The 20,553-nt window shown below is 36.2% G+C and overlaps 2 protein-coding genes across 5 annotated transcripts; both read right to left on the minus strand.

The window, feature by feature from the left end:
• Window positions 1-34: 34 nt before the first annotated feature.
• On the minus strand, window positions 35-15,164 carry LOC129872064 (uncharacterized). Of its 3 annotated transcripts, XM_055946918.1 has the most exons (19): window positions 14,725-15,164; window positions 14,184-14,528; window positions 12,317-12,562; window positions 10,543-10,733; window positions 10,290-10,461; window positions 9,516-9,653; window positions 9,260-9,437; window positions 9,004-9,149; window positions 8,576-8,752; window positions 8,361-8,471; window positions 6,495-6,614; window positions 6,256-6,412; window positions 5,578-5,741; window positions 5,387-5,473; window positions 3,097-3,425; window positions 2,670-2,727; window positions 2,328-2,467; window positions 848-1,121; window positions 35-608 (listed from the first exon to the last, which is right to left on the minus strand). In XM_055946918.1, exons 2-19 carry the CDS (start codon window positions 14,505-14,507, stop codon window positions 276-278), a joined length of 3,345 nt encoding a protein of 1,114 aa, XP_055802893.1. In that variant the 5' UTR covers window positions 14,508-14,528; window positions 14,725-15,164; the 3' UTR covers window positions 35-275. The 3 variants fall into 3 exon arrangements, with proteins under 3 accessions (XP_055802893.1, XP_055802894.1, XP_055802892.1); XM_055946919.1 differs by having other exon boundaries at window positions 848-1,097; window positions 14,184-15,164; XM_055946917.1 differs by having other exon boundaries at window positions 14,184-15,164.
• Window positions 15,165-16,211: 1,047 nt separating this feature from the next.
• On the minus strand, window positions 16,212-20,549 carry LOC129873771 (probable carboxylesterase 16). 2 transcript variants are annotated; one of them, XM_055948944.1, is made up of 2 exons: window positions 19,399-20,549; window positions 16,212-16,998 (listed from the first exon to the last, which is right to left on the minus strand). In XM_055948944.1, exons 1-2 carry the CDS (start codon window positions 20,244-20,246, stop codon window positions 16,455-16,457), a joined length of 1,392 nt encoding a protein of 463 aa, XP_055804919.1. In that variant the 5' UTR covers window positions 20,247-20,549; the 3' UTR covers window positions 16,212-16,454. The 2 variants fall into 2 exon arrangements, with proteins under 2 accessions (XP_055804919.1, XP_055804921.1); XM_055948946.1 differs by having other exon boundaries at window positions 16,212-16,995; window positions 19,399-20,547.
• Between the last annotated feature and the right edge of the window lie 4 nt (window positions 20,550-20,553).

Here is a 20,553-nt window from a genome sequence, read left to right on the forward strand (position 1 = left end):
CACAATAAGATGAGACAATAATTGAGCCATACGCTGATAAAATACATGAAAGCTCCGTTACTAAACAGATTTCTACTCCTCCCAAATGAAGGTGGTAAAGTCACATTACACATCCATCAAGCAAAAAGAGAAATTTTCAAAATTGAGGCACCAAAGCCATGTCAATTAGTACATCTCACATTTGCAGAACATTCTGCACGTGGCAATATCTTACAAAAGAGGATTCTGTGTGAAAAACCATTGCTATTAATGGCAATTACATGATAGTATTTTCTTTAGTGTTTATGAGAGTGTTTCCTACGGTGATGGTACATTTCCCCCTTTTCCCTACTTCTCTTCTCTATGATCCTAAAAGCACATGATATGAACCCAATGGCAGCCATGGGATAAAATGTTCTGTAAGGAGCCAAGGCTAAGCCACAAATATAGGAAAAGTATCCAGAAAGAAGATAGCCAAAGCTCAGGTTTATCTCCCATATTTGGATGCCCGGAAAAGGAAATAAGAAGAAGTTGAACTCAGGCTTTGAGTCACATACACCATGCAGCAAAACACCTATGCAAAGTACAGAATCCAAGAACCACGGCAAGCTCTGGCCGATCCCCATTCTCTGTGTGCAAGCATACACCAAAAAAGAAAATGTTATGCTACTTCCAATTATTTCGAGCAATCAACAAATTCTTTTTTTGCCCAAACATTAATAGTGTATATTACTTTGTCAAAAAGACTGAGAGATTGAGAGCATTTGCTCTATCAATTTATCAGTGCAAAGTGACGAGGTTCCAAAATGACAAAAGACGTACACAAGGCAGTAAAATCCTCATGGTCCTAAAGAAAGAAAAGAAATACCTGAATCCACGCCATAAGTGAAGGGACAAACATCAGCGTTGCAAGCAAGTGTAATACAAGCAACCCATGCCGATGATTGAAGATCTCCAATTGGGTATCACCATAGCTTTTTACTGAGTCCAGACTACTGGAATTACTCAACTTCTGAGGGAAATGCGTGTTGATTTCACCATCATACTGGGGTATGAACTGCTCCAATCCACTCTGACTTCTGTTCTCAGATTCTATTAACTCCTTAGTCTGGGTATGGCTGCGAAATGAAGCCATCAAAAAACTGTTTACACACAAGAAGAATTGGTTTTAGACTACCTTTGTTATAACAAAATATCAAATATTAGCAGAGCCAAAAACTAAATAAACAAGTAAATGTAGAATAAATGTGAATTTTGATGAGCATAAAATTTTGCACTTTCCAATTTTTTTTTAATATGTCTCATACTAATGACTTTCTATTCGTTTTCCCATCATCCTTTTCTTTCCAGGGGCTTAGACCACCCCTGTGGTCTAGTGGAACTTATTGGACCTACCCTCTAGTTTGTGAAATATAATAAATCTCCACTCTACTTTTATATTTCACCTCACCCCCTTTTTACAGATAAGTAATTACAAGGACCTTTCCTTACCAAGATAGCAATGATAACCTTTCTGTCCAATATTTTGTGACCAACATTATTGCATTTACCTAGATCCTATGAGAAGATAAAAAGAGAAATTTGGATAAATTTGACTACTGAAAGTGAATTGCTGAATTCAAGCTTAACTAGTTTAGCTTAATTATACTATGAGATTCATATTTTTGATATAGAATAATACTATGAGATTCATTTTTATTTTTATTTGCTCTTCTCAACCCAATTAGGTGAAGTTGCCTAAGATTCCTCACAAAAGGGGGCTATTTTGGTAAAAGTATGTCAGAAATCAATGCAACTAACTTAAATCATTAACGAGTGGAGGTCTATGACATTTCTCAAACTAGAAGGGAGCTCTATTAAGTTTTGCTAAACAGAGGTCAAAGTAATTGACTTAGTCACCTATTACTCCAGCCAACTAGCACTTCATGGCTTTTTGTTTGGTTGCCTTCAGCTTTGAACAATTTCCTCATCACATTTGCTCCAGTATCAATTTTAATGTGAAATGTCACTTCTTCCCACAACCCCTGCCCCTCAAAATAAACAGAAGGAAGAAGCAATTATTTCTAATCCGTTATCTATTGAGTTCGATGACTTGTGGTCAAATGTTTAATCTATTCAAAAGTTCTGAATAGGTCAGAATTTGGTTAGAAATCACACACATATTGGATATGGAGAAAAACTTTTGTCTGGACAGGAGGGCCACAATATCAATGGTCATGAAATGGCCCTCAGTTCTGCCAACAGCTCCAACTGAATAGTTATTATATTTCTGGAAAACCCAGTCAAATTAATACACAGCATAAGACCACTACAGAAAAATGGAGAAAGGGTGCTAGCTAGGGATGTACCTGGACAGGGAATTGTGGCAGCACACAACATGAGAAATGACCAACAAAAGAAGACCCAATGCTGGATGAGCGAAGCAAACTAGGGTCAAAGAGACAAGTGTCATAACAAATAATGGATTGAATCTTATGATCCTGACTACCTGTTTCAATAAGAAAAACTTATATTAAGAAAACAAGCACATGGCCAAAATTTTAACTAAATTTAGGAATTTTGACAATTAGTAAGATTAGAGGACAAGGAATGCAAGATTCCATTCAATTTCAATTCTGAAATATATGTACAAAATCCAGCCTTTTACAAACTTATGCTTTTGCAAGCTACAACGTCGCAATTAAACTAACCTTGTATGACAGGATGGCAGTGAAAAGAGAAGAAAAGTTATGTCCTCGTGTTTGCGACCTGCAAAGGATTATATTACCGTTAGCTCAGTTGGTAATGAATTTCTTGCATTCATAAAGGTTTCTGTTAAATTATGTGGCTACCTTAAGAAAAAGCTTAAACTGTTAGAGAGCAGTCACAAAAAATTATTTATTTATTTATTTATTTTAGGTCTGCAACACTCCTTGAATGGAAGTATTTTAATTGTTTATGGGCGATGTGGGTGGGGGGGGAGTAGGGGGACTAGAAATTTCCCTTGAGATTAAGACTGAATTTCACCAGCACATGAAACTTTGATCCATGAATTGACTAATAAATGATATCAGTCATTTGTATGAAAATCTTTAACAACATAAATGTGGTATATATATTCAAGAGAGAGGAACTAACCTTTTCTTGATGAATACATGTAAAGATGCACTAATGTAGAATAACAATTGGGAGGCTGATATCAGCACAGCCACCACTCCATTTGCAGATAAGTAACAGATTGTTGAGACAGTGATGAAACTGATGGCTGCAGGAAGGGGTTGAGGAATGAGGCAGGAAAGTACTAGAGCAAATAAGATAGGCAGCAGGGCCAAACATAGAAAGGGCAATGGCATCCGCAGATTTGATTCCACTGCTGAAAGGAGTGAAGGTATGGGTAGGTCAAGCTCCCATTGCCGTGCTTGCCGCATTAAAGCAAAAAAGACAACAGCAATTGCAAAACCAGTAATCTGCACAGGTCCATGACAGCAAATAACAATGAACCTAATAATCAGAAAATGAAGAAAGAAGCAATACCTACACAAAGGAGCATGGTAAAAAGATCAGCACCAATTATAAGAACTGCAGACATCCAACAAAAGAATAAACCTGATTTACTACAAAAGAACGGGCACAGAACAATTGAACCATTGATGATATTTTGATATATCAGTCAAGAAACATACAAACAACTTAGATATTTAGGCTATGCAATGATAGATGAAAGATGTAATTTCTTGAATTAAAATTGAATGGTGAAGAGGAGAAGTGCTACCGGGTGTTATGTGCTAGAAGGATGCCTACTAAAGTAAGAGGTAAGTTCTACAGTACAGTTATAAGACCGGCAATGTTATATGGTAGTAAATGTTGGTTCACTAAAGTCCAACACATCCACAAGTTGAGTATTGGAGAGATGTGGATGCTAAAATGGATGTGTGATCATACATGATTAGACAAAATTACAATTGACCATATTTGTCAGAAGGTGCAAGTAGCACGGATTGAGGATAAAATAAGACAAGGTCGCTTGAGGTGGTTTGGTCATGTCCTGCATCGACCTACAGATGCACCAATCCATAGGTGTGAAGCCATGGTGAGAGATGGTGTTAAAAAGGGGATGAGTTAGACCTTAAATCACATCAAAGGAAGTTGTATCGAAAGACAACACAGACTTAGCTAAAAGATAGGGCACAATGGAATAAAAATATCCATATGGGTGATATCTACTAGTGGATAAACAGATTCTTGTTAGAGAGTTTCTAATATTATTACTATTATCACTATTATTTATATGTATTAAATTTATATTTGTTTTTATTTGTATGATGATGACATGAGTTGAACTTAAATGTAATAGTTGAGAATTCATATAGCCGACCCCAACTTGTTTGGAATTGAGGCGTAGTTGTTGTAAGTCCAGAAACATGCATGGAACAGACTTCGGATGATCATAGAACTTTACTTATACAAAGAAAAGGAATATATGACTCGATACACCATTTAATCACTGAGAATAATTTTTTGCTACATGCTTGACTATGAAGCTTGATGAAGGATCCTACAACAATACTTTTTTTGATAACCGATCCTACAACAATACCATATTTCATTCTTTCTTCATAAAGGAATTAGAATGCAACAAAGTGCTTAAAAGGTCGGGAAAGAAACCACTGTTGAATGAGATATCAAAGGCATCCTAAACTCTGTGAAGCTTTACATGATTCGTAACAACTTGATTGCAGATTGCTTAGACATCAACTGAACTGGGCCTCGACTAAGAAAATAACTGTAACAAATTTTATTATGAATGAAACAAGGGATACAATTTTTCGTAGTGTGTACGGGTTTCCTCTTCCAAGTTTGCCATTAAAAGTATGTAAACTTGTCATTTCAAGTATACTATACCTTCAGCCTTTAAATTGTATTGAGAGTGACAGGCCACAAAAATGATTTGCAGTGTTGTGAGTATTAAATTTATCACTGGATGTCTGAGGTAAATATTAGATTGATACGGAAAGGTCATGTCACAACCTGACAACCAAAATCTGAAATCTTGAACTTGCTAAAGGTTTACAGAACATTTCATCAGTAAGTCCCGCATGAAGGTATTCACTAAAAATCGGACAGATAAGGAGTTATATATAAGCTCAGACAGCAGGAATTGTGAAATGCTGAAGACTAGTGTTCTGAGGTATAATGTTAGAATGTATCCCAACTGAATGGAACATGGAAGAATCTCTTAAACATGAAATATTTGAATAGTTGGGAATCAAAATCAAATGGGAGATTCTATGCCACCATCAGTATCCTATAACAGTTTGATGCTTAAGCTGCGAATGAAATGTAAGAAATATACACATGAAAAGCAAAGTCTCAGACTGCATGGTATACAAAACTTCCAGCTATGAGATGGGTTTAAAATTGCATTCACCTGTGGGAAATATAAAAGCGAAAATCTTTTAGCTGCAGCAGTTACATTAACACCAATACTTGTTTTGTACGAACAATGTGGATCAATCTGCACATAAGTTGGAAAAACAAAGTCATGTAAGAGTAAAGAAACAGAGCAGCAGTCTTTCAACTTTCTAACCGAACAAGAAACTAACGGGTCTGTTATAATACCAGCAACATAACATTGGTCTTTTCTGACTCTAGGCTGGAAGTCCAGAGTGCTGGAGAGGAATCCACAAGAATTGTTTCTGAGAACAGATTAGGGAAAATATGAAGACCAGATGTGACATCCCAAGCAAGTGCTACAGGAGGGAAACAGCGAAGTTTACACAGCCCTACATCCAAAAGAAGAATTTACATTAGCAGCATAAATAAATAACAAAAACTGAGACATTCAATCTTATATATGGAACATTTATTTGGTAAGATTAAGACTCAGCTGAATGAAATAAAAAAATTACTTTTGACCTGGTTACGTTTCCTTCAATTACATACAAAGGTGGCAAGTTGAAAGTGTGCATGATACATGTGATTTACCTGTTATTGCTATTATACAACTACTTCTATTTAAAGATCCCTTTGATGGAGCAGATTGAATAGCAGTTAAAGGGAGGTGAGAAAACATAAACCTTATTGCATTTACTTAGCAAAAGGAATGTGGAACTAACACTTCAAATTCCCTCCAAGAAATTCCTCAAACGTCGATACCACCAAAATTTATGGAATTTGGAGGGATTGGTGGAAGATGCTGGAAAGTAACACAATACCAAGTAAAATAGTACAAAATGCTTTACTAATTAACAGAAACAGTATAAGATGCCTTATTTGTTGAATAGGAGAAACCCTTACTGTCAATTTCCATCTCTCCAGCTTCATCAGCAGTGAACTCTGACTTTCTTATTCCACAACCAGTTGTTTTGACAGACAATGTCACAGGCATGAGACCCAAGCTAACAGAGAAAGACAGATTGAGTGCAAGAGGATGATCCTCAATCAACATCATCTCCTGCAAATTTGAACCAAAAATAATGTATTAAAAGGTAGTTATAGTTCAAAACTTTTTTTCACCCTCTCCACCCAACACAAACCTTTAGAGATAACATAGACCGAATCAATGACCCAGAAGATAAGGCTGTTTCCCCATCCTCTGGTTTGAAAAATTGCCCAACTCCCATGGAAGTGGCTGGTGGAGGTCTTCCTGAAACAGCCTGAAAATCATAAAGTCATCATGAGATGAAAAGCCAGGATCTAACCACATTTAACAATCAACACAATGAGAAACAGAAGTTTCCATCTGAAATGTTATTCCAAGACCAAATTTGCACTGTGGCACTACAAAAGCTCATGAATATATATAAAGTACTGCAATGAGGATCTGTCGGCAACTCTTCCGTCAAAGGCAGAGGAAAGGTGTGATTTTCTATTTAAAACACATTGAGAAAGAAATGGTCCTCCCCACAGATCCTAACAGCCTCAACCCCTTACTCTACATCCATTTCAAATTTTCAATATGCTGCTCTCTGCAGTGACTTCCCCGCTACCTACCTAATTAGAAAATGTCGGTCAAAAATATTGAAATCGATAGACTAGTGAGGATAAAGATGGATAGTAATGACTTATGAGTCATGACCACAGACAGAAAACAATAATGAATGGCTTTTTACATAAATACATTTTTCAAGAAAGTGATTAAAAAATGATGCACAAAAAACATTTCAATGAGTACCTCTAGCGAAAAGCAATTACTCAAACAAATATCTTTGAATCCATATGAGCTATACAGGTCTGAAGTCAATGTTTCGTCAAACCTCTCATAGAAGATTATACACCAAATATTTGTTCGATGTGGTGATCCCAATTAAAATTTGGTTTCTGTACACAGAACCTTCTAGTTTCTTTTTACCTTGCTAAATGATGTAACAAGCATCATTAAAACTAGAAGACTGGTTTAAAATTCAGAAAACAACAAAATATGAATTCCAGGGGCTCAACAACAAACAGGAAGAAGGAAACATACGAACTGCAACAACATTGACTCTCTGAAGATGTAATCACGTATAGGCTAGCTCATTGACTATAGACCGTGCATCTTAAAAAGAAACTTTGCTCACAGCAAGATCCTACTACATGGAGCTATCAGAAAGAGAAGATAAGAGAGAGGTCTGCAAACAATTTTGGAACAACAAGCATCTAAAAAATTAGTTTTTTTCCACTTAGTGTGCAACGCTGAATGGCGAATGCTATCTACAAAGGCAGATATTTAAAGAAAAGAAGGATATATGTTGATGGGGTTGCATGTGCAAAGACTTTGAAAAGAATACTGATCATCTCTTATTGCATTGCAGGTTGGCTTCACAGCTCTGGCCACTTGTTTTCATATTGTTTAATGTCTCATCTATGCCATCAAGAACAATGAAGGAAGAAACCACGAGTTGGAGAATATAGAGGAGTTGAACTGAAAGAAAGGTACCTTGTATACATCACTGTTATCTCTATTTGTGTGCATACGGAATGAATGCAATAGAAATTTGTTTCAAAATAGTGAGAACAACCAGAAAGCTTTTAAGATCTTTCTTTACTATTTTTAATGTAAGGATAGAATTCCATGCTGTGTAGACAGATGGAAAAACAGGACGTATGAATGTGATCAGGAAAGGAAAAGAAGATACTGAATAAGACATTTCAGCAGAGGAAGACGAAAGGTAAATACATAAAGCAATTCGGAGAGAACATTGGAAGCTGAAATCTTAGGTTGCTTAACATGGCATAAGCAAGTGAAGATCTTTTATCTTTTATTGATAAAGTACAGAAACTAAAGTCCTATCTCCTATTATAAAAGATTTAATGGGTAATAACATCTAACAGATAGAACTATTACAAATAACTCCCAAGAAACCAGGTATCATGACTAAACAGAAGCTAAAGCATGTTTGAAAATCCTGTTTAACAAGTACCAGGCGAGGTGCCACTGAGATGGTCAGATATCTGAAGCCACGCATATCCTCTGGGTGCAGCCAAAATACAGCAGAAGGAGGTGCCTGCTCAGTCTGAGTGCCTGGTTCAACCTATTGCAAACGCAGCACCTTTTAAAAAATTTCAAAATAATCAAACTAGCTCATATAACATCTTATTTTAGAACATTTGGCAGACAGTGCACACGACTAAGTACCTGCCTTGGAGCTGGTCCAGATGGAATTTGCACCATCTTTGATGTAACTTCTAAAACCCGTTTATTAATCGGCAAAGTGGAAACTGAAGTTCCTTTCTCGGGCCAAAGGTGCAGTCGTACACCGGAACATGGAGAAAGATTTGTGACAAAAACAAAATGGTTTTTGCCATTAGACCCCTGAGTATGCAAGTAAGATTGTAAGATAAGTTATAAACTGGACAAATAGCATTATTTTATACTACACATTCTAGGTTGCTGGCATTCAAACTCTTAGTCCTTAGGGCAAAGTTAAGGAATCCCTCAAATATTGTGACCTTTTTCGCAGAAGAGTGCAAGCATTTGTTTCTTGAAAATAGAGGGGGAACAACAAAGCAACCAAGCGTGCTATGAACATTGTTAACTTTTTATAAACATAAAAGGAAGCTGACCAAATTCTCAATGTCCAACCACCGCCTTCTCCCGTCCATTGCTAAAACTGTAACTGTGGTTGTCTCAATGTATAAATCTCTTTCAAGTGCATCATCACTCCAATGGATGTTATTAGGGCAAGAATATACTTTGTGTGCTTGAGATCCTGCACCACAATTCACCTTTTAGAACACCAAATTGGTGCCATATACAAGAATACATTTAGCATGAAAATGCATTTTCGTATACTTTAAACATTGTTGGGGATGAGAATACCAGATTCAGCTTCTCCTTCTTCAATTGGTATATGAGGCAGCTGTGGCTGCTTTAACCAATTAAAATTTGGAGGTATCCCACTGTGAAGCATTTTTGTGAAGATTGCCAGCCTTTTTCGAACATCAGATATAGGTTGACCAGTCTCCTGGTCTATCAGACTAAGAAGAGTATGTGATACCTGAAAAAGTTGATATTGAAACTCAAAGCTATTTGACTACAAATTCAACTGGAGACTCCCAGGAAAAAATTGACTTACTTGGACAACGAGCTGATTACACCACAAGATAACTTGATGCTCCATTGACAACCACACATTTTTCATGCCTGTGCTACTAATCATAAAGCCATGGGTAGGAGGCACAATACCATCAAGGGATTGTAAATTTGATCGGACCTAAAATGAAAAGTTATAGAAGCTAATATTAAATATTTAGTGAAGCAATGCGTAGCTGTTAGCTGACATGAAGGGAACTGATGGGGCAAGGGAAAGAACGACAGCCAAAGAACAAAGTACACAGACAGCAGTAGGGGATAAAATGTGGCTCGTTGAAATAAAGAATACTTAAATCATAATATAAGGGCCTGACCATTGAAATAAAGTATACTTCAAATCATTATATTAGGGCCTGATTATTGAAATAAGTATAATTCAATTATATAGAGAAAGGTAAAGGATAACTTAAAGTTAAAGAATAAGATCTATTATGAAATAACAGTATGCAAGATAGAGAATAAGTTGTAGAGCTACTTCCCTCTTCTAGCTAATAGAGCAGTGCATTCAACAGAAATAGCATGACAGTTACTAAGTAAAACCCATGAACATAAATATATTATGTTTATCGAGTTTCCTCTAAAAGTAACTAATAATCATTCACTTCAAGAAGATATTTTGATTGAAGAGGAGAGTTGAGGTTTCCTACTGGAATCATCAGGAAAAGAAATGATACTGGTTATAAGGCTTACATTTGTAGTTGCCAACTATAATTCATATTTCCAACCTTGAACACGTAAAAGCAAATAGAACAAGTACCTGGTAATCATGATAACCACCAGAAATGGAGACAACAACAACATGAGAGAGTGGTGGATCAGACAGATAATGCCCTGATCGAGAAGTTTGGACCTCATATCCTTTCCTCCATGCATAATTTACTCGTGCATAATACTGACCAAGTGATGGCTGCAGAGCCAGAGGAGGCGACCTGGGGAAGGCACCACAAAGAATTGTTACTTTATAGCATCAGTCTAACCACATAATAGCTTCCACGAGTAGAGCAACTTACTGGTGTGGAGAAGAAAGTGTCAGAACAGTTTCAACAGCAGATTTCCTCAAATGTGGGTGGACAATCGCAGCTCTAGCAACAAAACCACCCATGGAATGACCAACTAATATCACACTTCTCGGAGGACTCCTAGACACAGCCGCACCTTCCTTAACTCGTGCATCGTGGGACTCTTTATAATGATCCAAAATCTAAGAGCAGGAAGATGTAAATAAAAACACAGACATGAAAATTACATGGCATAAAATGGGACAAAGAGAGGAGTGGGAAGGAAGAAGAGAGGAATATAAAATGTAGAACAGTAAGTGTTCAACCTTCACCTGGGACTGAATTTATTTAATGACAATAACCATGTATATGAAAGGGTAGGTTTACATCAAACTCCTTGGGGTGTGTCCCATCCCCGAACCCTGCTAACATGGGATGCTTTGTGCACTGGGCTGGCCTTTTTTTTTAACCATGCATATGAAAGGTCTAGATTGCATCCAAAAGAGTAGAAAATGTTGAACGCTTTCCGAAAGTTGGCAAAAATGAGCGAGTTTTAAACTTTGAATAAATAAAAGAATAAACTCAAATAAAACTCTCCATCACTTAAAATTCTTCTTGTTTTCTTGCATTACTCTCTGGTGGTCTATGTGTAACATAACCCCTACTTGCTGTAATACTGGAGTACCAGAGATGTCAAATTCTCCAAGACTAGATTAATCTACATTACTGGCAAAGAAATCAGTAAATGATGATAAAACCAAGTCAGGTATCCTGACACAAATATTTTCCAAAAAAATAACTTTCATCTGAACAACATTTCCAAACCTGTTTATCGGTCTCCAATCAAGTTTGATCTATAAGCTGCTATTGGGGTTTCCATTGGCAGAGTCACTAAAGTTAAAACGTTTATGTTTATCATTGCTTATCATCTCGTCATTATTCTATAAGGATAGGAAAAGTATAAAGTTCATAGGTATTGATATATCCCTCAATTTTCATTTTTGATGCTTTATACAGCTTTCTCACGACCTTGTTTGTGAGATTTCAGTAGGTATGTTGTTGTTGTTGATGCTCTATGCAGATTTACCTTGGCAACCGTTCCTGAAAATGGCATTTCTAGATTCTTATAATAGTTCCTCTCCTCTTTTTTTTTCTAAATTTCCCCAGCCACATAGTTATTTACCAACCTATAAAACTAATGGTTTCTCTTTCTCAATGGAAGCAAACTTGAATAATAACTTATAGACTCGCAAATTAAAGAAAACCCTTATTATTCTTAACAAGTATATTGCATCAGCACTTCGGATCTGAAAAAAGGTATATTTTCATTAATGTGTTCCCAGTAAGTTATGTCCTTGATCTCCAGACTTTGCTTATTAGAAAATGTGAGTATCATCATACATGCTTACTAGTTAGAATAAACATGTAATATTGGATCTTTCCTCTCTTAATGTGTGGGAAAATAACCATGCATCATCAACCTATCAGAACCCTCAGACTTGCAGATATCCATTAAAAAGTTCTAGAAGTATGTCACTGTCATAACATCAAATAGTCCAGTCTATTGTCTACAGAATTTTTTAAGGTGAACCGTATTAATTTAATCAACTTGAAATTTTACTTTCATCTTTTACTTTTTACCTTCTCCCTTCAACGGGAAAACATCATGTATTCATCTCTGTGTTATATTGGACAAGCTATGGAATCACGCAATAAAGATTGACATCATGTTGCATAAGTCAAATGTCAATAATAAGATATTTTACTTGAGTAAGAAAAGCTATACCCTGTGAATGGCATATACAACATAATCTGTGTGTTCTTCAAGAATTCTACCATCCATTGCAGAATGTTCACCTTCAAGATCCACGGCAAACCAGTCAAGCATGGATGTGTATTGAAAGGGTAAAGGAGTGCTGGTGACATCAAAATCTACTCCCTCTCCGAGACTTAAAGAGGCTTCTTGGTAAAAGCTACGTTCAAGAGGACCTCCTTGATAAGCCCTATCAGATTCTGCAGCCACAGATCTCACCTGTTAAAGCATTTGAAAAGCATCAGGAACAAAGCCAAAAGCAAGAACAATTAATTCAGTAACATGTCTTGCACACATATTATAATGTTTATATATTCACATAACAAGCAGTTAATAAACAATATCTAGCTAAAAGCACGAGTGCAACCTTCACACCACTTTCTCTAGAATAAGTCTATCAATCAACAGCTGTCGCGGCAAGTAAACTTTTTTTTTAATATGTTAGTAAAAGAGATGGTTCCGAACCAGGTTTGTCTAAAATGGATAGGAAAAAGCAAGTTGTCTGATTGAAGCAACTCGATTTCCAAAATACACTCTTTGAAAAGCTCTTGGCTTGGAACCCGTTTGGCTTAGTTGATCGAAAGTAGCCGATAAGTATCAAGTGTTAAAAAACACTTCTAAGTGCTAAAGTTGGTATAATATGCAGTAACATTTTTGGGTAGAAGTGCTGAAAACTGATAGTAAATCGTTGATATGTTTGGTATCAAACACTTTTTCGGTTAAAGTAACTTGAATGCCTTTAAATCTGTTCACACTTGAAAGAAATTGATTATTGCAAGATTCTTAATTCCAACTTGATTCAAATACGAATTAATTTATGCCTGAATTCACTTTAAGTTTTAAATTGATTAGATAAGACTATTTGAATAATTATAAATTATTTTATCATAACTAGAGTGGCAGATGAAAAATGGCTAGGCAGTATGCACAGTCGAGAGAAAGACGAAAGGCGGAAATGAACAGAGAGCGTGTTAGGGGCTTTGTTTCGGAAAGGATAATTCCAGAATAACAAATAAATTACGAATTGTAGGTCAACCCAAAAAAAGAAATAACTTGATAATAAAAAAAAGTATAATTTTTTATTTTTTTTGGTTTCACACCCGGTGTCCGGAAACCGCATAGGAGTCCCAACTAAATTCGAATGGCGCACTAAAGGGCGCTCCCAATAGGATTTTGTTCATACCCGAGGCTCGAACCAGAGACCTCTGGTTAAGGGTTCGAGCAGTCTCACCACTTCACCACTTCACCAAAACCCATGTTGGTTAAAATAGTATAAAAAATGGTCAACCCAAAAGTGCTTAGAAGCAGAAACGCCACGTTGATTTTGGCTATTAAGCACTTTTTGTGCTTACCTTAGAATCAATTGATTGATGTAAAGCCCCAACAAAAAGGGGAGATCCATAACTTGTAGGTTTTTCCACTATTACAATCTTTTACTTGTACCAATGTCCGTGAAACCAAGAATGCTTAATTGGTTCACACATAAATACCATTTACTTAGACTTCATTAATTACCACCTCTGACGGTTTAATTTCATGCAGTCACGGAGTAAACAATAGTTTTAGCATAAATTAACCAGAAAAAACTTGTGTTATGCTTTCAGAGAGCCAAAATAATATAAAAACAGTTTCAAGGATATAAGACTTTTTCTGAACATTCATCAACATCGTATATTCTGTATCTGCTCAGCTGTCATGACTAAATGCACACATATGCTCGTTCGATATAATTGGAATTAGTAATGCATTGATACATTCCCAGGTGGAAGATTTCAGACAATTAAAGAGATATATGATGGCAATACTGTTCAAGATTTGCGGACATAAATAAGAAACTTGCCTGTTTGTAGCTTCCACCATTGCCAGGGATAAAAAGAACAGGAACCCCACTAAGCGTTTTAAGATGATCGTTGAAATCAATCTTTCTCCATCCTTCATGGTATAGATGTAATCCGTACTTCGTGGACGACACATTCTTCCGTGTAGGTACAGGGATGTAAGTAGGATACATGTATGTCATGGTACAACCATTAGATATGGGTTTTATCATGCTATAAAGACCTCCTAGACCTATGCATATAGCAAGTAGAACCAACGCAACCACTCTGAATTTCGCTTTACAACCTTCCATGTTTTGGCTCACGCTACCACCCATCCACTTCATCTTGATCCTTCAATTACCTACCTAATAAATTACACGAGATGTAACGCTCAGTACATAGATCTTTCACCCCCAAAAAAGTGAAAAATGGAATTTGGGTCCTGGGCCTTTTTGTCTTTTAGGAACAATCTACAAACAGGATATGTGCACTGAAGCTTCCTATAGTGCAATGAAGAAAAAATCCATTCTTTAGTTGGAAAGGAGGACCATAAAGGTGTACCTGATTGGAGATCTAGTAGCAACAAGAATTGGATTTTTCATAATCTTGACAACACGAGGTACAGAAAGAATGTAAAGTAAACAAGAAAGTCTGTGCCTTTCCAGAAAAGGGAATGAAGCCCAATTTTAGGAAAGGCGTTGTGAGACGTCTCAGTGTACAAACATAAACTTTGCAATGTCTGAAATCAGATTTATGATAAAACTCAAGGCAATAAGGAATTTAATTGTACTCTCCCATTTATTTCATGTACAACAAGATCAGCTCATCAATAGGATCTTGTCAGATCCGGAGAGAAGGAAAAAGATTTAAAACACAGAAAGGAAAAAATGGAAAGGGGAAGAAAAGAAGTGGAGATCAAATTAGAAAGGGAAAGGAATCGAATGATTATAATTTCAGAAACTACCGGCGATTTGGAGATTTACGCATTTGTGAAAGAGTAGATACACTAGCGATTTTAAAGACATTATTATTAGCACTTCAAATCATTATCATTAGTTTCTGATGTTTTACCATTTTCGTCCTACACTTCATTTAGTGTCGTCATTACTCTCTTTAGCCATTAAAATTGTAAATCAAATTTAATTTGAAAAAAAATAGTTTATAACATATTTTTCAATTCATTTTCTGCTTTTAAACTTACATTTAAGTATGAACATGATTTCAAAAAATATATAATTAACAATTTCAAATAAAATAAAAAATATTTAAAATCTATATTTGTTATTTAGTTTGTTCGACACTTTTAAAGAATTGAATATAAACTTAATTATTTTTATGCCACTAAAATAAATCGGATAAATTCACTTTTCTTAGTTAAAAGAAAGTTTAACGGAAAAAGTACTATCCCCATTAATTATTACTCCCTTCATTCATCTTTATTGATTCATGTTTTACTTGACATATTTCTTAAGAAATAAAAAATATAATATTTAATAGTAAAATTAAAATAAATAAAAATGATAAAAATTACTTCTTGATTTTTAAAACTGAATAAATAAAAATGAATGGGAGAATATTTTTCTCGTACCAAATTGGTGAATGAAATAATATGGTTTCAAATATTCTCGAAATATAGAAAATATATATTTTTTAAAAAAAGAAGTGTACTAAATTTAGTGCAGCGTTATCCCCAATGAATGCAGACATTCATTTGTTTCGTTCTTTTTACCTACTTAATTGCTTGGAAGTTAATCAATTCGACATTGAAAATGACAAAATCAGGTGTTACGCATGTGGCAATTTGACAAAGACAACATTAGAAACATCGAGCCCTTTTGTTCGCTCCAACAGAAACCAATTCTTAAACACTAATTTGGGACACAATCACTCAACTGTCACAGGTCAAAGACAATGTAAAACTCTTGCCTTCAGAACTATCTCCTTGACAATACAGACTCATGAAGAACTTTTATATACAAAGTACTGTCAAAAGTTCTTTAAAGTCAAGTATTGCTGTAATCCAGCCATAAAATATAAGCCGTAAACACTAAGCAGAATACATTCTTCCATTATCTGTTAAGGAAAGAAATCTCTTGATACAGGTAAAATGTTTACAAGGATAACACGTACAGGTGGAATTCGTGGCTCAAAAGTCAAAACTCAGCTAAACCCTATTTTCTGGCAATCACATCTATACTACAAAAGAAACATCCCAAGGAATATATGGTAAACCTCAAATCGCGAGTAGCATTTGTCACAAAGATGCTGCTATACAAGACCATCTATCCAACTCAATATGAGAACTCATGACCTCGAAGTGAAATGTGCTTCTTTACCCAGATGGCAATATCCTCAGCACAAGCCTGAGCCTGAGGGGTCTTGAGAAGCATGTCAAGAGTTGCAAACTCGTGAACAGCATCCTTATATTCAAGAACAGGAGCATCAACATTTACTTTCCGGAGTTCCTCTGAATAAGCAATAGCCCGATCTCTCATCCAGTCATGCTCTGCTATAATTGTCAATGTTGGGGGCATTCGTTTTAATGGAGGTCCTCCTCTCCCAGCGACGAGTGGGTTAGCAGCAGGGTGATCCAAGTCAAACTCTCCTTCAGGTAAAAATAATTTCCAGGCAAGTACGCACATCGCCTTGTCATAGAAATAGGAATTAGCTAGCTTTATCTCAGAATGAGTTGGAACATTGCCAATGAAAAATGGATACATCAAGACCTGTGCCACCACCTTGACTGGGTCCAAAAGGTTGCCTGCTTCTACTGCCTTCCGGGCCACATAATTAGCTATATTTCCCCCACAACTCACTCCAAGGAGAACACACCTACTTGAAAATATGGAGAGAAAAAGACACACAAGAATAGAAAGTTAATAATTATATTTAACATTATCACGCAGAAACAAAAAGGAGGATATTTAATTTGTCATGGTAATAGCACAAGAAAGTATTATTTAGGTTTGACTCAAAAAAAAAAGAGTATTATTTAGGTGTGTACAGAAACTTTAGAAAACCTGAACATGAGAAAGCTGCTTCATTCAACTACAGATGACATCAGCACGAGTTACTCATCAAGCAAACACAAATCTACCAGTGTATACTCCTCATTTCGTGACACAAGGAACTTAATCACCACGTAACTGAGAGCCTTGTCCTAGAGAATTAATTCTTGGCCACATGATTTTATATTAGGAAGTTTATTAAAAATCTCCAAAATGTGTACCAAAAGGGTACAACTATATTAATTGGAGGTTAAACATGTTCAATCGGATATCACAATGACCAAATTTAGGATTTTCTAATAATTAATGATCAAAAACGCAATTATTCCTAAATTGTAAAAAGCATCAATTATTAACCCCTCGGTACTATAAAAATAACCCAATTTTCTTGTGTGCTTAAGAACAAAATGATATGCATAGTATATTGAAAATTTTGTAAAGAAGTGTGTCAAGTTGGGGAACATCATTCCACCATTTCATTTTCGTGAAAGGATTGCAGAATTTTCGTATAAAATGCTGTGGTTTATTCATCCTTACGTTTCACTTTATCGGGTTGGCTCACATGTAAACTTCATGGTATACTCATGGAGACAGCTCATTTTTGTAGGAAAGCTGGAGTGAAGCTCTTTATTTTCAAATGAAAGAAAGTAAAGAAGTCAATTTGAAAGAATTTAGTTATACAGTTGTCCCGCATGGGTAATTTAAGGGATTTCAAGCGGCTTATAAAGGTCTTGAGCTACTCCACCCACTGCCTTGGGGTTCTAGGTTGGATGCTCAATTTTTTTTTACATGATAATAGAGCCAGCATTTGGTAAAGGTCATTCCTCCAATTAATACTCCCTCAGTTTCAATTTGTTTGTCCAATTTTGACTTGACACGGAGTTTAAGAAAGTAAAGAAAACTTTTGAATCTTGTGGTCTTAAATTAAAAATATGCCAAATGTACCAAAACGTCATTTAATCTTGTGGTCTTAAACATGCTATGTGGAAAATTGAAACTAAAGAGTTGCTCAAAAAGAAAAGAGTCATTCTTTTTTAAACGGACTAAAATGGAAAGTAGGACAAACAAATTGAAACGGGGGAGTAATGTTTTTTAGTCGTTACATTTCTGATTTCACAGATCAGCGACTTTACTTTTCAAGTCCATGTTTGAACCAACAAATCAGTTACATGAGAGAGGAGGTGTTTAGTTGTATAATTGTCCCACATGGATTGTGTAATGGTTCTAAATGAGTTTATACTTGGGTTACTGCCACATGTTGCATTAAATCTTAAATTGGATAATCAAATTCTTCCAAAAAAGATGTTACATCAAATTCGACATAATATATACAGTATAAGCATAATCCAATCTAAACTTATAATTTTAGGACAACCAAGAGAAAAATTGGTCATTTATAGTAGGATCCAAGATAGTATGACAAAAGAATAGGACCATGATAAGCTTACTTCATCAATGTCATAGATTTAGAAATAACACACAATAGAATCAAATCATGCAACAATTTTAAATAAATCATCTTTATGAGAAACAAACTGATAAAAGTTCCCAAAACATTCAAAACAAGTACTGAAAGACAACCAAAACCTGCATCAAAAACATTTCTATTTTTACCCAAAAAAAGAAAAAGAAGAAAAAGAACACTTATATTCAGAAACTGAATTTGCCAGTCATACCTAAAAAAATCAGTAGATTACAGGAAAATCAGCACATGGAAAAACTCCCTCCCTTCCAGGAAATGGATAGAGTAGCTATTTAACATTATAACTCCTAATATTGCTCAAAGGACTACAAGAACAATGACCCATTTACAAGACAAAATGCACTTGTTTCAATATGGAATTCAACTCGTAACCACATGATATCATAAGAAAAAGCTAGAAAATTGGCAGGTGAAATTCCACTAGCCATGAGGCCCAAAAGTAAGCATTTGTGTCTCAAATATTGCTTGGCCCTTTCTAGTCACTGCACCTACTTTGAATGGATAGTTTTGCAATGTCCAACCTAATAATATGGATTCCACCCCATTATTCAAAATTAGATTATGCTATATTACCTTTTCATTCTTCACAGCTATACATGTGCCCACATTTCTGATCAAATCTAAAATAAAATTGCTCATTGAACCAATTACTGAAACAGATAAAAAGATCACATCTAATGCTTCCACGTCAAAAACTAAAACTAAGGCAACAAGTATTGAATAAGACAATAGGGCCAAACTAACCTCGACGGATCTCCATGAGCAGCCAACCATGGCTCCGCCATTGATGCTCCAAAGGCATCCGCTATGTGCCCGTGAGAATCAGATTTTTTCATATCTGCTTCTCCACGTCTGTTCCCCAATGACTTGCTACATTCAGCCAAATTGGCCTGCTTCGCCAGCCAATGCAGAGCTTTCAGCCCATCCTCAAATGCAGCTGGGTATCTATTCTCAGGAGATAACCTGTATCCAACTGCTAAAACAATGACATCACAAAGCTTTGCAATTCTTCTACAGAAGAAATCATTCGAAACCGAATCATTGCTCCCACTCACAAATCCCCCACCATGGAACTGTAACATCACCGGCAACTTCCTGCAATTTTTACCCGCGGGAGCATATCCTCTATAAACCCCATTTTCAGATTTCAAAGCAAGATCATCCACATTGCCTCCGTAGCTATTTCTCCTATGATTGAAACTATTTCTTTTATGATTGTCGGCGACATTATCAGTGGTAGCAGCCCCATAGCTGTTTCTACGTAGATCCGATCCTGAGAGAGAATCGGGTAATCGGGTCGAAGCCTTAGCCCTAGATTTAGATTGTGCCCTTAAATCAGAATCTGGAGATCCAAGAGAGGTCTCTGGAAGAAAGATTCTGATAGAAACAGAGGTGGTGGGATCTATATGTATATCCTTGGTGGCAACGCCGTCGGTGAAAAGAGGATTTGAAGCTGCAGTAGATTCCTCATCGGGACGTGACGTAACGCCGAAAGAAGTTCCCGCGGCGGGGATTTGGGTTCGGTTCTGCAACCGATGCTTTAACATAAACTTGAAGAAAACACTGTATAATTTCACGGCCACGCTTGGCATTTCCCTCCTCCTCCCTCTAGCTCCACCGCTCTCGCTATCACTCTCCCCAGGCCCCCGTAAGAGTTCCCGCCTCCTTCCCCCGAACCCCACACACACGTGATTAATAATCTAACAATTCCTTGTGTAAATTGAATATGAATTGAATTGAATTGATTTTAGTTTTAGGGTTTTGGGGAATGGATTGAGATTGAGGAAAAGGGAGGAGCAAGGATGGATTGCTAGCAGTAGCAGTAAAATTATGCGTGTTGGAAAAACAGCATTTCTAGAAAATTGGGACTAATTAATTGCGGCGTCTGCGGTAGATTTG

The sequence above is a fragment of the Solanum dulcamara genome, chromosome 11 (genome assembly GCF_947179165.1).
Source record: "Solanum dulcamara chromosome 11, daSolDulc1.2, whole genome shotgun sequence".
In the NCBI taxonomy this organism is placed as follows: Eukaryota; Viridiplantae; Streptophyta; class Magnoliopsida; order Solanales; family Solanaceae; genus Solanum; species Solanum dulcamara.